The sequence below is a fragment of the Triticum aestivum genome, chromosome 1B (genome assembly GCF_018294505.1).
Source record: "Triticum aestivum cultivar Chinese Spring chromosome 1B, IWGSC CS RefSeq v2.1, whole genome shotgun sequence".
In the NCBI taxonomy this organism is placed as follows: Eukaryota; Viridiplantae; Streptophyta; class Magnoliopsida; order Poales; family Poaceae; genus Triticum; species Triticum aestivum.
This window is the reverse complement of record NC_057795.1, coordinates 560,325,395-560,338,454: the sequence shown is the minus strand read 5'-3', so window position 1 is coordinate 560,338,454 and position 13,060 is coordinate 560,325,395. Positions and strand designations below refer to the sequence as shown.

The following is a 13,060-nucleotide window of genomic DNA, read 5'->3' as shown; positions in this document are numbered from 1 at the left end:
GGAGGAGGACCGGCATGATTCAAGTGCGTAGAGGGAATCGGTCCTCTATACACCGGGGGTTCCACATGGGCATAGATGCCGGTGCCATTTCTACCACTAGTAGACGGACTCTTTTCACTATTAGCTTCCCCCTTGTCGGGGTTAGCATCCGTCACCTTGTTAGTGGGATCACCCACTTTCATCGGCGAGGTAGATAGTTTGAGTCCCTCTAGGAATTCAGTAAACATGCTTTTAACCTCGGCCGTCATGGAGGTTTTCAATGTGTCTAAAGCCACATTGAATTCCTTACGTGAGACCGAGGTTCCCCCTTCGGCCGAAGACGAGATGGGATTCACACCGGAGTGTTCCTCCGCACCGCCGTTGACGTCAACCATACTCTTCGGGCGGCAAAGTCCTTAATAAAGAGACGAGGCTCTGATACCAATTGAAAGGATCGATATGGTTGACTAGAGGGGGGGGGGGTGAATAGGCAACTAACAATTTTTAGACTTTTCTTTAACAAACTAAAACTTGCAATGAAATAGGTTGTCTAGATGTGCAACTACGTGGACAACCTATATGATGCAAAGACAATAAGCACACAAGCAAGCAATGGATATAACTCAAGTAAGCTTGCAAAAGTAAAGGGACAAGATAACCAAGAGTGGAGCCGGTGGAGACGAGGATGTGTTACCGAAGTTCCTTCCTTTTAAAGGGAAGTACGTCTCCGTTAGAGCGGTGTGGAGGCACAATGCTCCCAAAGAAGCCACTAGGGCCACCGTAATCTCCTCACGCCCTCACACAATGCGAGATGCCGTGATTCCACTATTGGAGCCCTTGAAGGCGGCAACCGGACCTTTACAAACAAGATTGGGGCAATCTCCACAACACTTGGAGGCTCCCAACAACACCACGAAGCTTCACCACAATGGAGTATGGCTTCGAGGTGACCTCAACCGTCTAGGGTGCTCAACACCCAAGAGTAACAAGATCCGCTAGGGATAAGTGGGGGGAATCAAATTTCTCTTGGTGGAAGTGTAGATCTGGGTCTTCTCAACCAATCCCGAGCAAATCAACAAGTTTGATTGGCTAGGGAGAGAGATCGGGCGAAAATGGAGCTTGGAGCAACAATGGAGCTTTGGGGGAAAGAGGTGGGTCAACTTTGGGGAAGAAGACCCCTTTATATAGTGGGAAGATCAATCCAACCGTTATCCCACTTACCAGCTCCGCACAGAGCGGTACTACCGCCAGGGAAGAGCGGTACCACCGCTCCGGGCGGTACTACCGCTTAGACCCAGCGGTACTGCCGCGCTGCCCAGGGCCCTGTCACCAGGGCGGTACTACCGCTAGGGAAGGGCGGTACTGCCGCTTAGAGCGGTACTACCGCCCCTACTACCTCCCTTAGTGTCGCAAAACCCGACACGAAAAATTCGTTCGAGAATCGAGGCGGAAGTAGCCCAGACGCACAGCGGTACTACGGCCGAAACACCCAAGCGGTACTACCGCTCTGAGAGCGGTACTACCGCTGTGGAGTTTCGGCGGTACTACCGCTGTGGACACGGTACTACCGCTAGGGCAAAGCAGAGCATAGTAAGGGGAAAACAGCAGCTCCAGAGATGCGAAAGGAAAGACGACGGGTGTGATAATGATGTGTACGTGTGATTCCACCCAAGTCTTACCAAAACGGATCCCCTCTTGATAGTACGATGACTCCTACGAAACTAGTCCACCAACAACGAAACGAAGGAGCTACACCGTCTTGAATTACAACACCGAGGGGAGGAAATCGTCTCGTGGCAATGGATGAATCTCTGAAAGAACTAACGCACACGATTAGACCGCACAAGCATTGTCATCAATCACCAAAACATATTCGGAATAAATATGCCCTTACAACAACCACATTTCGTGGAAACGTGTCTACAAACTATCACTTTACAAATTTGTGCCAAAAACTACCACTTTCTCATTGATCCTTGACTAAGAACTACCATGTCTGAAATGAGTCGATTTGGCTCTTTTAAACGCGTTTTTGACTGGTTGGGCCCACACGTAAGCGCTGACATGAGGATGGCCGTGAACGCCGGCGGCGAGTCGGTGGCGTTGGGCGGATTGGAGAGCGAGGACGGCGGGATGGAGCACGCGGCTTCAGCGGCGGGCCGCACAGCCCCGGGTTGCCCCCTGAAGTAGTTGCTGCTCAGGTCGAGGCCCAACGCTAAGGGCATCTCCAGCCGCGCCCCCAACAGGCCCCCCAGGCCACTTTTTCGACGCCGGCGCTGAAAAAACGGCCCAGTCGCGCCCCCAGGACGCCGAAAATCGCCGGTTCGGACCTTGTTTCCGCCCGGCGGTCACAGGCCGAACCCGGCGCACCGGGGAGCCGTTGGGGGCTCCGGCGCTAGGGAAAAGCACGCCTGGCCCACACCAATAGGAGAAAAGTCAAGGTTTTCTTCCCCCGACTCGCCTCGCACCCCCCGCACCCTCAGCCACCACTAGCTATATCCCGGCGACGGCCGTCGGCCTACTCCGCTAGATAGCCATTCCCCGCCGGAAAATAGCAGCGCTTCGCCGCGGCAGCCCCTCCCGCAGCAGCTGGGCGTTTCCGGCCGACGTTTCCGGCCACGGAGGCGCGGTTTAACGGCGGGTACACGCCCACCGAGCGCAAGGTGTTCGGCGTTTTGACTGTCTTGGCGATGGACTCGGATGAGGAGGAAGAGCTCGCCGCGCTGCTGGAGGAGGAAGCCGCGACCGACGTCCAGGAAGAAGAGCATCTAATGGTGCTCGCCGCCCTCGCCCAGCTGCTGGCGAGCAATGAAAAGCCGCATCGAGGTGGCTCGGCGCCGGGGCGGGTGAAAGCAAAGAACCGGCATCGTCTGCAAGGCTACTGCATGCTCTACTCTGACTACTTCCCCGATGCTCCACTTCATGGCGAGAGAACATTTCGGCGCCGTTATCGGATGAGCAGAAAGCTCTTCCTCAGGATTGTGAATTCCATCCGGGAGTTCGACAACTACTTCAAGTGCAAGATGGATTGCACTGGCGCTCTTGGATTCACCTCCATCCAGAAGTGCACGACAGCGATGAGGATGCTTGCATATGGAGCTCCCAGTGATTCACTCGACGACTATGGGCGCATGGCCGAGTCCACCAGCATAGAGTGTTTCTACAAGTTCTGCCGGGCAGTGGTGGCAGTGTTTGGGCCACAATACTTGAGAACACCCAATGCGGAAGACACTGCTCGGATCCTAGCCCAGAATGCAGCAAGAGGATTTCCTGGGATGCTTGGAAGCATCGACTGCATGCATTGGAAATGGAAGAACTGCCCATTTGGTTGGCAGGGGATGTACAAAGGTGCCAAAGGCGGTTGCAGTGTGGTGTTTGAGGCGGTAGCCACACAGGACCTCTGGATTTGGCACTCCTTCTTTGGTATGCCAGGAACTCACAATGACATCAACGTGCTGCAGTGCTCTCCTGTTTTTGCCAAGCTCGTTGAGGGCCATTCTCCTCCGGTGAACTTCGAGATCAATGGGCACCAATACAATAAGGGGTACTATCTAGCTGACGGCATCTATCCGAGATGGTCGACATTTGTGAAGACGATCTCAAACCCTGTGGCAGGAGGCAAGAACGCCTGGTTTGCGAAGCTTCAGGAGGCTTGCAGGAAGGATGTCGAGCGGGCATTTGCTGTGCTCCAATCTCGATTCGCTGTTGTTCGGTACCCCGCTCAGACCTGGTCGAAAGATCAAATATGGGAGATCATGACTTGCTGTGTCATCTTGCACAACATGATCATCGAGAGCGAGCAAGAAGACCCAGTGTTTGACACTGAACCATACTACAGGCAGGGTCCTCTAGCCGAAGTTGATCACCAGCTACCGGCAACTTGGACTGCCTATCTCAGTATGCGTCAGGAGATCCGAGACCCACAGGTGCATCATCAACTGCAGATAGATCTGATTGAGCACCTATGGAGGCTCAAGGGGGACGCCGCGTGATGAAATACGAGTTTTTATTTGTTGAACTATATAATTTGTATTGAACTATTTGTTGTTGTAGTATTTTGTTGAAGTATTTGATTTTTCTGTGATGAAATATGTGATAAGGAATAATTGTGCTGATAATTGAACGCCGAGACACGGCGAAACCACGCCAAATATGGGCCTATTCTCGCCCATATGGGCCGTTTATTCGCCGAAATTGGGCTGCAAAGTGGGCCAATTTCGACGCCTGGGGGCGAGCTGGGGGCGACGACTGGGCGCAAAACCGCCCCCAGCGCCGAGTGTATCGCCGGCTCGCCCCTAGGGGGCGATTTGTATGCGTCCTGGGGGGCCAACGGCTGGAGATGCCCTAAGCGGAGGGAACGTGTGCTATCTAGGTTGTTTTATTGTTTGGCTACTCAGTACTCATATACTTCATCCGTTCCTAAGTATTTGTGTTTATAGAAATTTTAACAAATGATTACATATGAAGTAAAATGAGTGAATCTACACTCTAAAATATGTCTATATACATCTTTATGTGGTAGTCCATTTCAAATTTCTAAAAAGACAAACGGAGGGAGTAGTACTTAAATACAAGTCGAATGTGGCTATGGATGCACAGTTCGTTTTAACCCGCTTACCAGCAGGAGTTCCTGGTAGTCGTCGTTAGTCCAGTCCAGTTCCCCCACTTCAACCAGCAAACAAAGTTAGCGCAAAAAATAAAAAGGTCAGCGCAGTGGGAGACACCGCCGTGCGCTCCCCGCGGCCACCATGGAGCCGCGCGAGATCGCCGCCGCTGCGCGAAGCTTCTCGGCGATGGCGCGGATCGTCGGCCCGGTCAGTACCCACCCCCTATTCTCTTCATCTTCCTCTTACTCAATCCGTACCCGAGCTTTCCCGCTAAGCGCCACGCTCCCCTCCGCTTCCTCCAGGACCCCAAGGCCGTCAAGATGCGCCGCCACGCCTTCCACCTCCACCAGTACGGCGCCCGCTCCCCTCCCTCCCACCGATTCCTCAATTTCCTCGCCGGATTCGAGCCTAATCGCGTGACTTGACTTGTTTGGTTCCAGGTCGGGGTCCACCACGCTGTCGGCGTCGGCCGTCCTCCTGCCGCCGGGCGCCCTGGCGGAGCCGCCGCCGCTCCTTGCCCGTATATGCGCGTCCCACGGCCGTGCCGGGGGCGTCGCGCTCACGGCCGCGTCGCTCGTCGAGCCGTTCCTGGCCGCGGAGCAGCGCGATAGCCCCAGCGAGGTTGGTTGCGGTGTATCGTGCTCACACATGTCTGATTGGGGTGATTCTGCTGCTGACTTGCTGGTTGCTTGATGGAATGCCTGCAGGAACTGCAGCCGAGGTTAGTACCGGAGGCGCGTCTTGATGTGCTAGTTGAGGTGAGGAACATTTGCAGGGACCTTGTTTTTTGCTGTATACCAGTATTGTAATGTGCTAGTTATTCACACTTGCATCCCGCAGTCCGTAATCTATTCAGTGCCTCCTTGAAAAAGAAAGAAATATGTGAATTCATATTGATGAAACTCTGCCAAGCTGTCAAAGTGTCAATCGCCACTTAAGAGCAAAACTAATGCAGATACTTAGATTGGTGCGTATTTTAGGGGGTTATTAAGACTTCGTACCAATGGAACAGTATTGTAATGGGCTGTAGGATTAGCGGATCAATCGATCAAATTAAATATCCGGTGCTTAATTCTGTGTGTTGAAGAACTGCACAGAGAATATCCATCCTGAAAGAGTTTTAGGAAGATTTTCTTGAAATCCTGAACTTTTCCTGGCATATGCAGCCTGAGGAATCAGGGAACATCAGACATGGAGATTCTGGAGCTCCCCAGTGGCTTTCAGCTGAGTTACTTGCCATGGTGAGTGTTTCTTTTCCCTGTGAAACCATATACTCGTTACTAGTGTTACTTTTTTGTTTACCCAGATTCTAGTGTAGTTGGGACTTTTGCCATGAGGCAACTTAAAACTCTGTAAATATTTGTTTCGTGCTATAAGAATGGGAAGTGCGTCTGCCATTTTTCACTGAAAGGAAGTGCTACTTGGTAATAGGAAAGGTCTACAAAGTGGGCATACATAATTACAAAAATTTGAGGCAATAGCTGTTTTTAAGTTCTTTGGATTCAGAGGATGTTCTTTGAGCTCAGAAAGAGTAATTATGAACTTAGACTTCATATTTATAATCAGAACTGCATTTCTTTTCTTTAATATTTTACGAGGTTCTAGATATTTATATATGGTATTAGATGGAAAATATGATTCATCATCAGTTCAGCACCTCAGTTTTCCCTTTTAGGTTGATGTCCCAGCGTCGGCCGATTCTGTGTTATCCTTGTTAACATATGATGGTTCACTGATTGGAAGCTCGTCATGGGATGTTGGCTGGCCACTGGCCGATGTGAATCAGAAGCAGGTTATCTATTCATCAAGCTAAACTTGTCTGCCCTGATTTATAGTGATGGAAGATTTACCGTTATCAGCCATTATCAGGTCGAAATTGATGCCGGATCCTCCCTTGAGTACAATAGGAAGTATTTCTATGCTGAGTCTGTTGACCCATCAACAATAGCCAAGTCTGCCACACGAATTGCTGTATTAGGAGTCTCAGCCTTAACATCGAGTGTAAGGTTCATTATGATGCTGTTCCATTTCACTGATCTTTAGCGTCTCAAGAATTACAAGGTGCGCCTAGTTTTTATTAGTTGATGATCTTGGTCAATGATATCAGAATGCAGGACATATCAATGTTCCACCGATTCCACAGCGAGGGGACTCTTTGCTGGTAGTGGGGTCTCCCTTTGGCATCCTGTCACCATTCCATTTCTTCAACAGGTAATTTTTATCTCTACTGCTTGAATTCAGTATTAAGCATATGCACCTATTGTGTTTGTAAGTTCAGTCAGCTAAAACATGGAGTACATAGTTTTATGGTATTGATCAGTGTAATATTAAGGTTCAAACAGTTGAAAACTTGATGCAACTACATATCTTTTATGGAGATAATACTAAACTCTGAAGTGTTGCTCTTTAAATTTTCTTTGCACGTCCTCACTGAAGCTAAAAACCAGGGAGTATAATTCTGTTTGAGGCATGTCTAGCATGAAGGCTTATTCATTGTCAGTTAGCTGTTCTAGTTTCTGCCATTGGAGAAGACACACATGCTATTATCCACTTTATTATGTCACAGTTATTCTAAAAACAAGAGGCATTGTCAGATTTATCCATAATATTGATGTTATTATGTAAGCAGTATATCAGTTGGTGCTGTTGCAAATTGCCTACCTCCAGGCGCTGCCAGGAGCTCGCTGCTGATGGCTGACATCCACTGTCTTCCCGGTACAGATATCACTATCTCTTTAGGATATATACTATGAGTCAGCTGTTAATAATTTTTCAAATATTTTAAGGTATGGAAGGTGCTCCAGTGTTTGATAAAAATTCTTGTCTTGTGGGAATGTTGATGAAGCCATTAAGACAGAGAGGCAGCAACATACAAGTTCAGGTGAGTTTACTGGTGTCAGTAATATACTTTTGCACATGGAAGAGATATGTCAACTTAAGTATCATCATGGCAGCTTGTGATTACATGGGATGGAATATGCACTGCATGGAGCAGAAACAAACTGGAGCAAATTGAGCAAGCCTCAAATGAACTACTTGATGACAAAATTGCAGACAGTAAAACTGTGGAATCATGTGGCATGGATAACCATAGGAGGTTTGTCTCTAATTTAGCCAATGACCTTAATCAGTATAGCATTCCACCTTCACTCAGAGAGGCTATATCCTCGGTTGTTCTTGTCACGGTTGGTGATACAACTTGGGCTTCAGGTATTCTCCTCAACAAGCATGGCTTAGTTCTGACAAATGCTCATCTTTTGGAGCCTTGGCGATTTGGGAGAACTTCACCTTTAGGTTTACAACATAAAACCACCTCACTTGCTGGAGAATATCTCCATGGAGAGAATAAATTGTTGCAGTCACAGCATTGCAAGATGTCCAATGAAGATGCTGTTAAGCATGAGGTTTCATTCTTTAATTTGGGTTCCAAGAGAGAGAAGAGAATATCTGTTCGTTTGGATGATGGGGAGAAACAGACATGGTGTAGTGCTAGTGTGGTGTTTATCTCCAAGGGGCCACTTGATGTTGCCTTGCTTCAAATGGAAAAGAACGCGATTGAATTTTGTGCAATTAGACCAGAATTTGTTTGTCCGACAGCAGGGTCGTCTACATATGTTATTGGGCATGGTCTTCTTGGACCTCGATCAGGTAATAAGCCTTGGAATCATAGTTTCCAAAATAGTTCCGACAGCAGATTGATGCTTAATTTATGACATGTACGTTAACTGTTTTATTAATATAACGTTGCTTTTTGGGTATTTGGCTGTAGGTCTATGTTCCTCCCTTTCCTCTGGGGTTGTCTCGAAAGTTGTCCAAATTCCATCAGCTCAACATTCTCATCTGCCTAGCAATGTGCAGACAGACAATATGGACCTGCCAGTAATGCTGCAGACAACAGCGGCAGTTCATCCTGGATCTAGTGGTGGTGTAATTGTCAATTCACATGGTCGAATGGTTGGACTAATAACAAGGTATGCACAAACATTGTAACACTATTAGTGGACACCACGTCACCACTGTCAAATTGCATGCGATTTGTATCAGTATTACCGATTCTTTTGGTGGATTTGTACTATTCCGGAACTAGCTTTGCTGTCTTAGTGTTTTCCTGCTTCACCTATACAGTGACCCACTTCCCTTCATTCTAGTGACTGTAAGACTGTCTTTGCAGTCATCTTAGTTTTCTTGATTCTAGCAAAGGCCCAACATGCTCATTTCCAGCCACTTATTTCTTCTGTTACCATATGCAGCAATGCTAAGCATGGTGGTGGGAGCACAATACCTCGTCTGAATTTCAGCATCCCCTGCAAATCTCTGGAAATGGTCTTCAAGTATGCAGGTGCTTGTTCAAATCATCTTCTTTTTCGTCAACTGAGCCTTCCAGGGTATGTAGGAGTTTTTTGTCAACCTTCTCCCCTTTTGTACAGCGAATGGAGATTACACAATTTTGGAGCAGCTGGATAAACCAAATGAATTGCTCTCATCAGTGTGGGCACTGGCACAAGCACCATCATCTCTCCCATTTCTCAGTAGCTCCCCTGGGAAGAGCGGAAAGGGGAAAGTTTCGGAGTTCTCAAAGTTGCTCTCCAATCAGAAAGAAGGTTTGACATCTATAAGTGATTTGGAGGCTTTCCTTAAACACAAGATTCCCAGTAAAATTTAGATGGGATTATTTCTGCAAAGCACAAATGGATAGTACTAGTACCCTGAACACATAGGAGTACAAAGAGGAAAAGAATGAAAAACTAAGGATTCAGGTAACCTGAGCACCAAAATGGCAGGCTCTAATTCGGCAAAGTTCAGATAACCTGAACACTGAAAGTTCTACACAATTTGGCGAAGGCCTTCAAAGCATACTCTAATCTCTAATGCATGCACAGGTTTTTTTCCCGCAAAAGATGCATGTTGATTCATATATAGTTTGTTTCCAAGTAGAAGGGTGTTACAATAGCGTGTTGAATTTGATTCCAGATAGTGGACATATCTTCAGGAATTGTATGAGGATACTGGAAGCAATACAAGTTGTACTAACTGAAATGATGATCTTCTGCCATTTGCGCGTGAGTTGTACTACCAATGCTTTTTTAGCGTCTGCAGTTAGTCTGAAACCCTCGACATGTTTTCTGATTCAGTTAGCTTTTGAATTCATATTGAAAATCAATCTGGGTTTGTCCTCAAAACCAATCTGGGATTTTGATATCCTACTACCACACATTTCCTCACGCTATCATAGTGATAAAAATGATGGGCATGAAACAAAACATTTGTCCATGTGCTATTCGCACTTAAGCACCGTAAACATCACATCGTCTTATCATATGTCCTCAAAACATATGCGTCACACCAGTACCCAAGTAATCCTACCAAAATGGTTCAAATAGTTGAAGCCAAAACATTCTCCTCCTGTAGGGGCAAAAAACCTCTCACCAGTCGGGAAAGTAAGGTCAATCTGCCTTCACAATGTGAGAAGAAAAATGCAAAAATCTACGCTCTTCTTGTTCCCTGAAGGCACGCCCATCCATCCATTTCAGATACAGATACGTTGTCCAAGTACCTGGAGTAAGCCTTTTCGATCTTCGGAACCTGTATCAGGCAAGATATAACTGGTGAGGTACCAAGAGAAGCATAGTAACCAAGAAATGAAACTCTGAGTGACATGTTAAATTTTGGAAATAGTCAAATTCCTTTTACCTGCTCACACAATATCCCTGAAACAGCTACAGTTCCACCGGTTTTCGCAAATCCAACTATGTCCTCGACCAGCTCCAGCAAGGGGTTCAGCAGTATATTTGCAGCAACAATGTCGTACGTCCCCTTTGAGGACTTCACCTCAAGGTTACTGCCAGGCTTTTCCTCTTCTGATGATTTGTCGATGCTCCTTGAGAAGCATGAAGGCTCGGCGCCTGCCGGAACCAAGTGAACCAGCATTCTGTCGGAATCCATACCGTTCAGCAGCATGTTCTCATGAGCGGATCTTACAGCTTGAGGGTCGATGTCTATACCAGTGGATAGAGCAGCACCCATCTGCATTTGTAGTGTAAGCCAACAATGAGAGCATGAAACAAGGCATATTGCTGATGTCTTTTCCTGAAAAATACTAAACAAGAACAGTTTTAAACATTGCACCTTCAGAGCTGCAATGCCCAACACTCCGGTGCCTGTTCCATAGTCCAAGACATGCTCACCCCCCTTAATAACTTCCTTGAGAAAAAGAAGGCACAATTTAGTCGTCGGATGCTCCCCAGTTCCAAAAGCCAGGCCTGGATTGATGATGATATTTGTGGCCTCTGGATCCTGTGGATGGAGGAAGATGGACATGGCACATGACGAAGTAACTCTCAGTTCAAGCACTCGAGTAGATGAGGATAAACGAAAACAACACTTATCTATAAGTAAAGAAATTAAAAGGAAAAGAGCATGGTGTATGCAGCAGACATACAGGGGGAGTTTTCCATTTAGGAATAATCCAAAGGCCATCGATAACTTTCGTGGACTCGTACGTTTCCTGCAGACATAACAGTAACTTTTATTAAGTATCTACATGGCACAGTACGTTTCCTGTACCCTTGCATTCGTTCGCCAGAATTTGAGGGCAAAAGTTACGGCAATGAACTTCTCATTCTCAGAGACAATCTGTAGACCCTAATAGGTACTGTAGTAGAAAGTAGTAGTAACCTGCACAAGTGTCACCCAGTCGCACTGCTTTCCTACAGAGGTTTCATACACTGGGTTGTAGTCCAGACCAGCTGAGCTTGCAGCACTCGAAACGCTCGAGCCTACGTTCTCCCCGTGTGCATATATGGTGATTATGGAGATCTGCACAACACACGATTGCACACATTAGATCTTTGACGTATCTTGTGCATCATCTGTAACAGTAAGGCCGAAACTCGTTCAGATTGTGTTAGCTAGAATCACAGGAAATCACCCGACTGAATCCCAAAATGCAGAGAGAATGAACTCACCTCGTCAAGATTTGCAGCGTCGGCGATGTCGTCCACGGTGACGGAGCAAGCGCCAAAGCACAGGAGGGACTCGGAGAGCAGTTCCTGGATTGCGAGGACACATGAAACTTTTGTCAGGGAAAAATTCCGATAGAGGCTAGAAAGTACTGTAAAAACTAGTGCTCTGAACTAGAGGGGGGATACTGACGGCGTCCTCCTTGCGGCAGCGGATGCGGACGGAGAGGTAAGGCGCGGCCAGGTCGTAGACGCTGCCGGCGGCAGAGCTGGAGGGCGCCTCGTCGTCCACGCTGACGGCGCGGGCGCAGAGGCTCCTGCCTCGCGAGGAGGCCCCGGTTGGTGCCCCTGCGGCCGGGAGGGATCCCCCGCCGACGCGGCACGCCGAGGGGCGAGCGGAGAGCATCAGGAGAAGGGGTGAGATGCCGCCGCCGCCGACGACGCCGCGGCGGCCTACGGTCGTGTAGGCGGAGCAGAACGACAGGGCTCGGGGCGAGGAGAGCAGGAGGCGGCGGAGAGGGGCGCGCGCCAGCGGCAGCATCTCGGCGGCGGCGGCGAACGAAACGAACGGTTCGGTGCGGTGCGTCCCGAGCGTAGAGCGCGGGTTCGGAGGAGCACGGCTGATTTTGTTTTTTCGTGCGCTGCAACGTGTGGTTTCGGTGGCTACAGGTACAGCCGAGGGCCCGTTTCAGTTTTCTGGCCGTGGCCCTTTCTCAGCTTGCTTCTACGCGGCGGCCGTTTGGATCTTTTTGATGTAGAGTCTTCGCAGTTGCGTAAGCAAATGACAAGCAAGAATATCAATGCCGATTTATGAAACCAGTTTTATCTAATCATCCTTTTTTCTGAAGTAAATCTCTCGCTTTATTAAATTATACCCATGAAGAATGAACTTGTGAGGAACGTGGAGTATCTGTTCCCGAGCTCAAATGTTCCCTCATGCACGGTGAAACCTAAAAAGTAGTAACAAAATTCAAGAAATTATGAATTTCTTTTATGGTAAACTTTGATAAATATTTTCTATGCTTGCAAAATTTCAGCACGAAATGACATTCATGCAAGTCATTGAAAAAAACCGAAATTGATGCTCCAAAAATGCTACTATTTAAAACATTTTGGACCGCTGATCTTTTTTTCGCCATGACTTCCGCAAATGTCATTTCGTGCTAAATTTTGGTATGCATGCAAAACATTTCTCAAAGTTTGCTACAAAAAAATTCAGATTCTTTTTTCGATTTTACTGTTCATAAGGGAGCATTTGAGCTCGGGAGCAGAATATGACTTTTGACTTGTGAGATACTTCCTCCATCACGGTTTTGAACTAACCCCGGTTCAAATTCAAAACTATGACACTTAATTTGAATCGGAGGGGAAGTAGTATAATACTTGTAACAATTTAATAGTACCGAACAAGCAAACAACAACATGTAATTAGAATGATATTACACCATCATTCTTTATGTGTATGAATTTGGAAAGGAGGTTCAAGTGGATGCTAGAATTCTTGTGCTTTTCCCT

At 47.5% G+C, this 13,060-nt stretch overlaps 2 protein-coding genes across 2 annotated transcripts; one reads left to right on the top strand and one right to left on the bottom strand.

Annotated features, from left to right (window-relative positions):
* The first annotated feature begins 4,573 nt into the window (after positions 1–4,573).
* Positions 4,574–9,639, top strand: LOC123138318 (glyoxysomal processing protease, glyoxysomal). The gene is made up of 14 exons (XM_044558273.1): positions 4,574–4,793; positions 4,889–4,935; positions 5,027–5,207; positions 5,294–5,344; positions 5,753–5,827; positions 6,262–6,378; positions 6,456–6,587; positions 6,694–6,797; positions 7,216–7,301; positions 7,373–7,467; positions 7,541–8,234; positions 8,356–8,557; positions 8,837–8,925; positions 9,014–9,639. Exons 1-14 carry the CDS (start codon positions 4,728–4,730, stop codon positions 9,247–9,249), a joined length of 2,175 nt encoding a protein of 724 aa, XP_044414208.1. The 5' UTR covers positions 4,574–4,727; the 3' UTR covers positions 9,250–9,639.
* A 198-nt stretch (positions 9,640–9,837) lies between these two features.
* LOC123138324 (ribosomal protein L11 methyltransferase) lies at positions 9,838–12,199 on the bottom strand. Its single transcript, XM_044558284.1, has 7 exons — positions 11,739–12,199; positions 11,552–11,635; positions 11,262–11,402; positions 11,026–11,091; positions 10,713–10,880; positions 10,278–10,610; positions 9,838–10,169 (listed from the first exon to the last, which is right to left on the bottom strand). The coding sequence occupies exons 1-7, from the start codon at positions 12,084–12,086 to the stop codon at positions 10,071–10,073; spliced, it is 1,239 nt and encodes a 412-aa protein (XP_044414219.1). The 5' UTR covers positions 12,087–12,199; the 3' UTR covers positions 9,838–10,070.
* Positions 12,200–13,060: the final 861 nt, after the last annotated feature.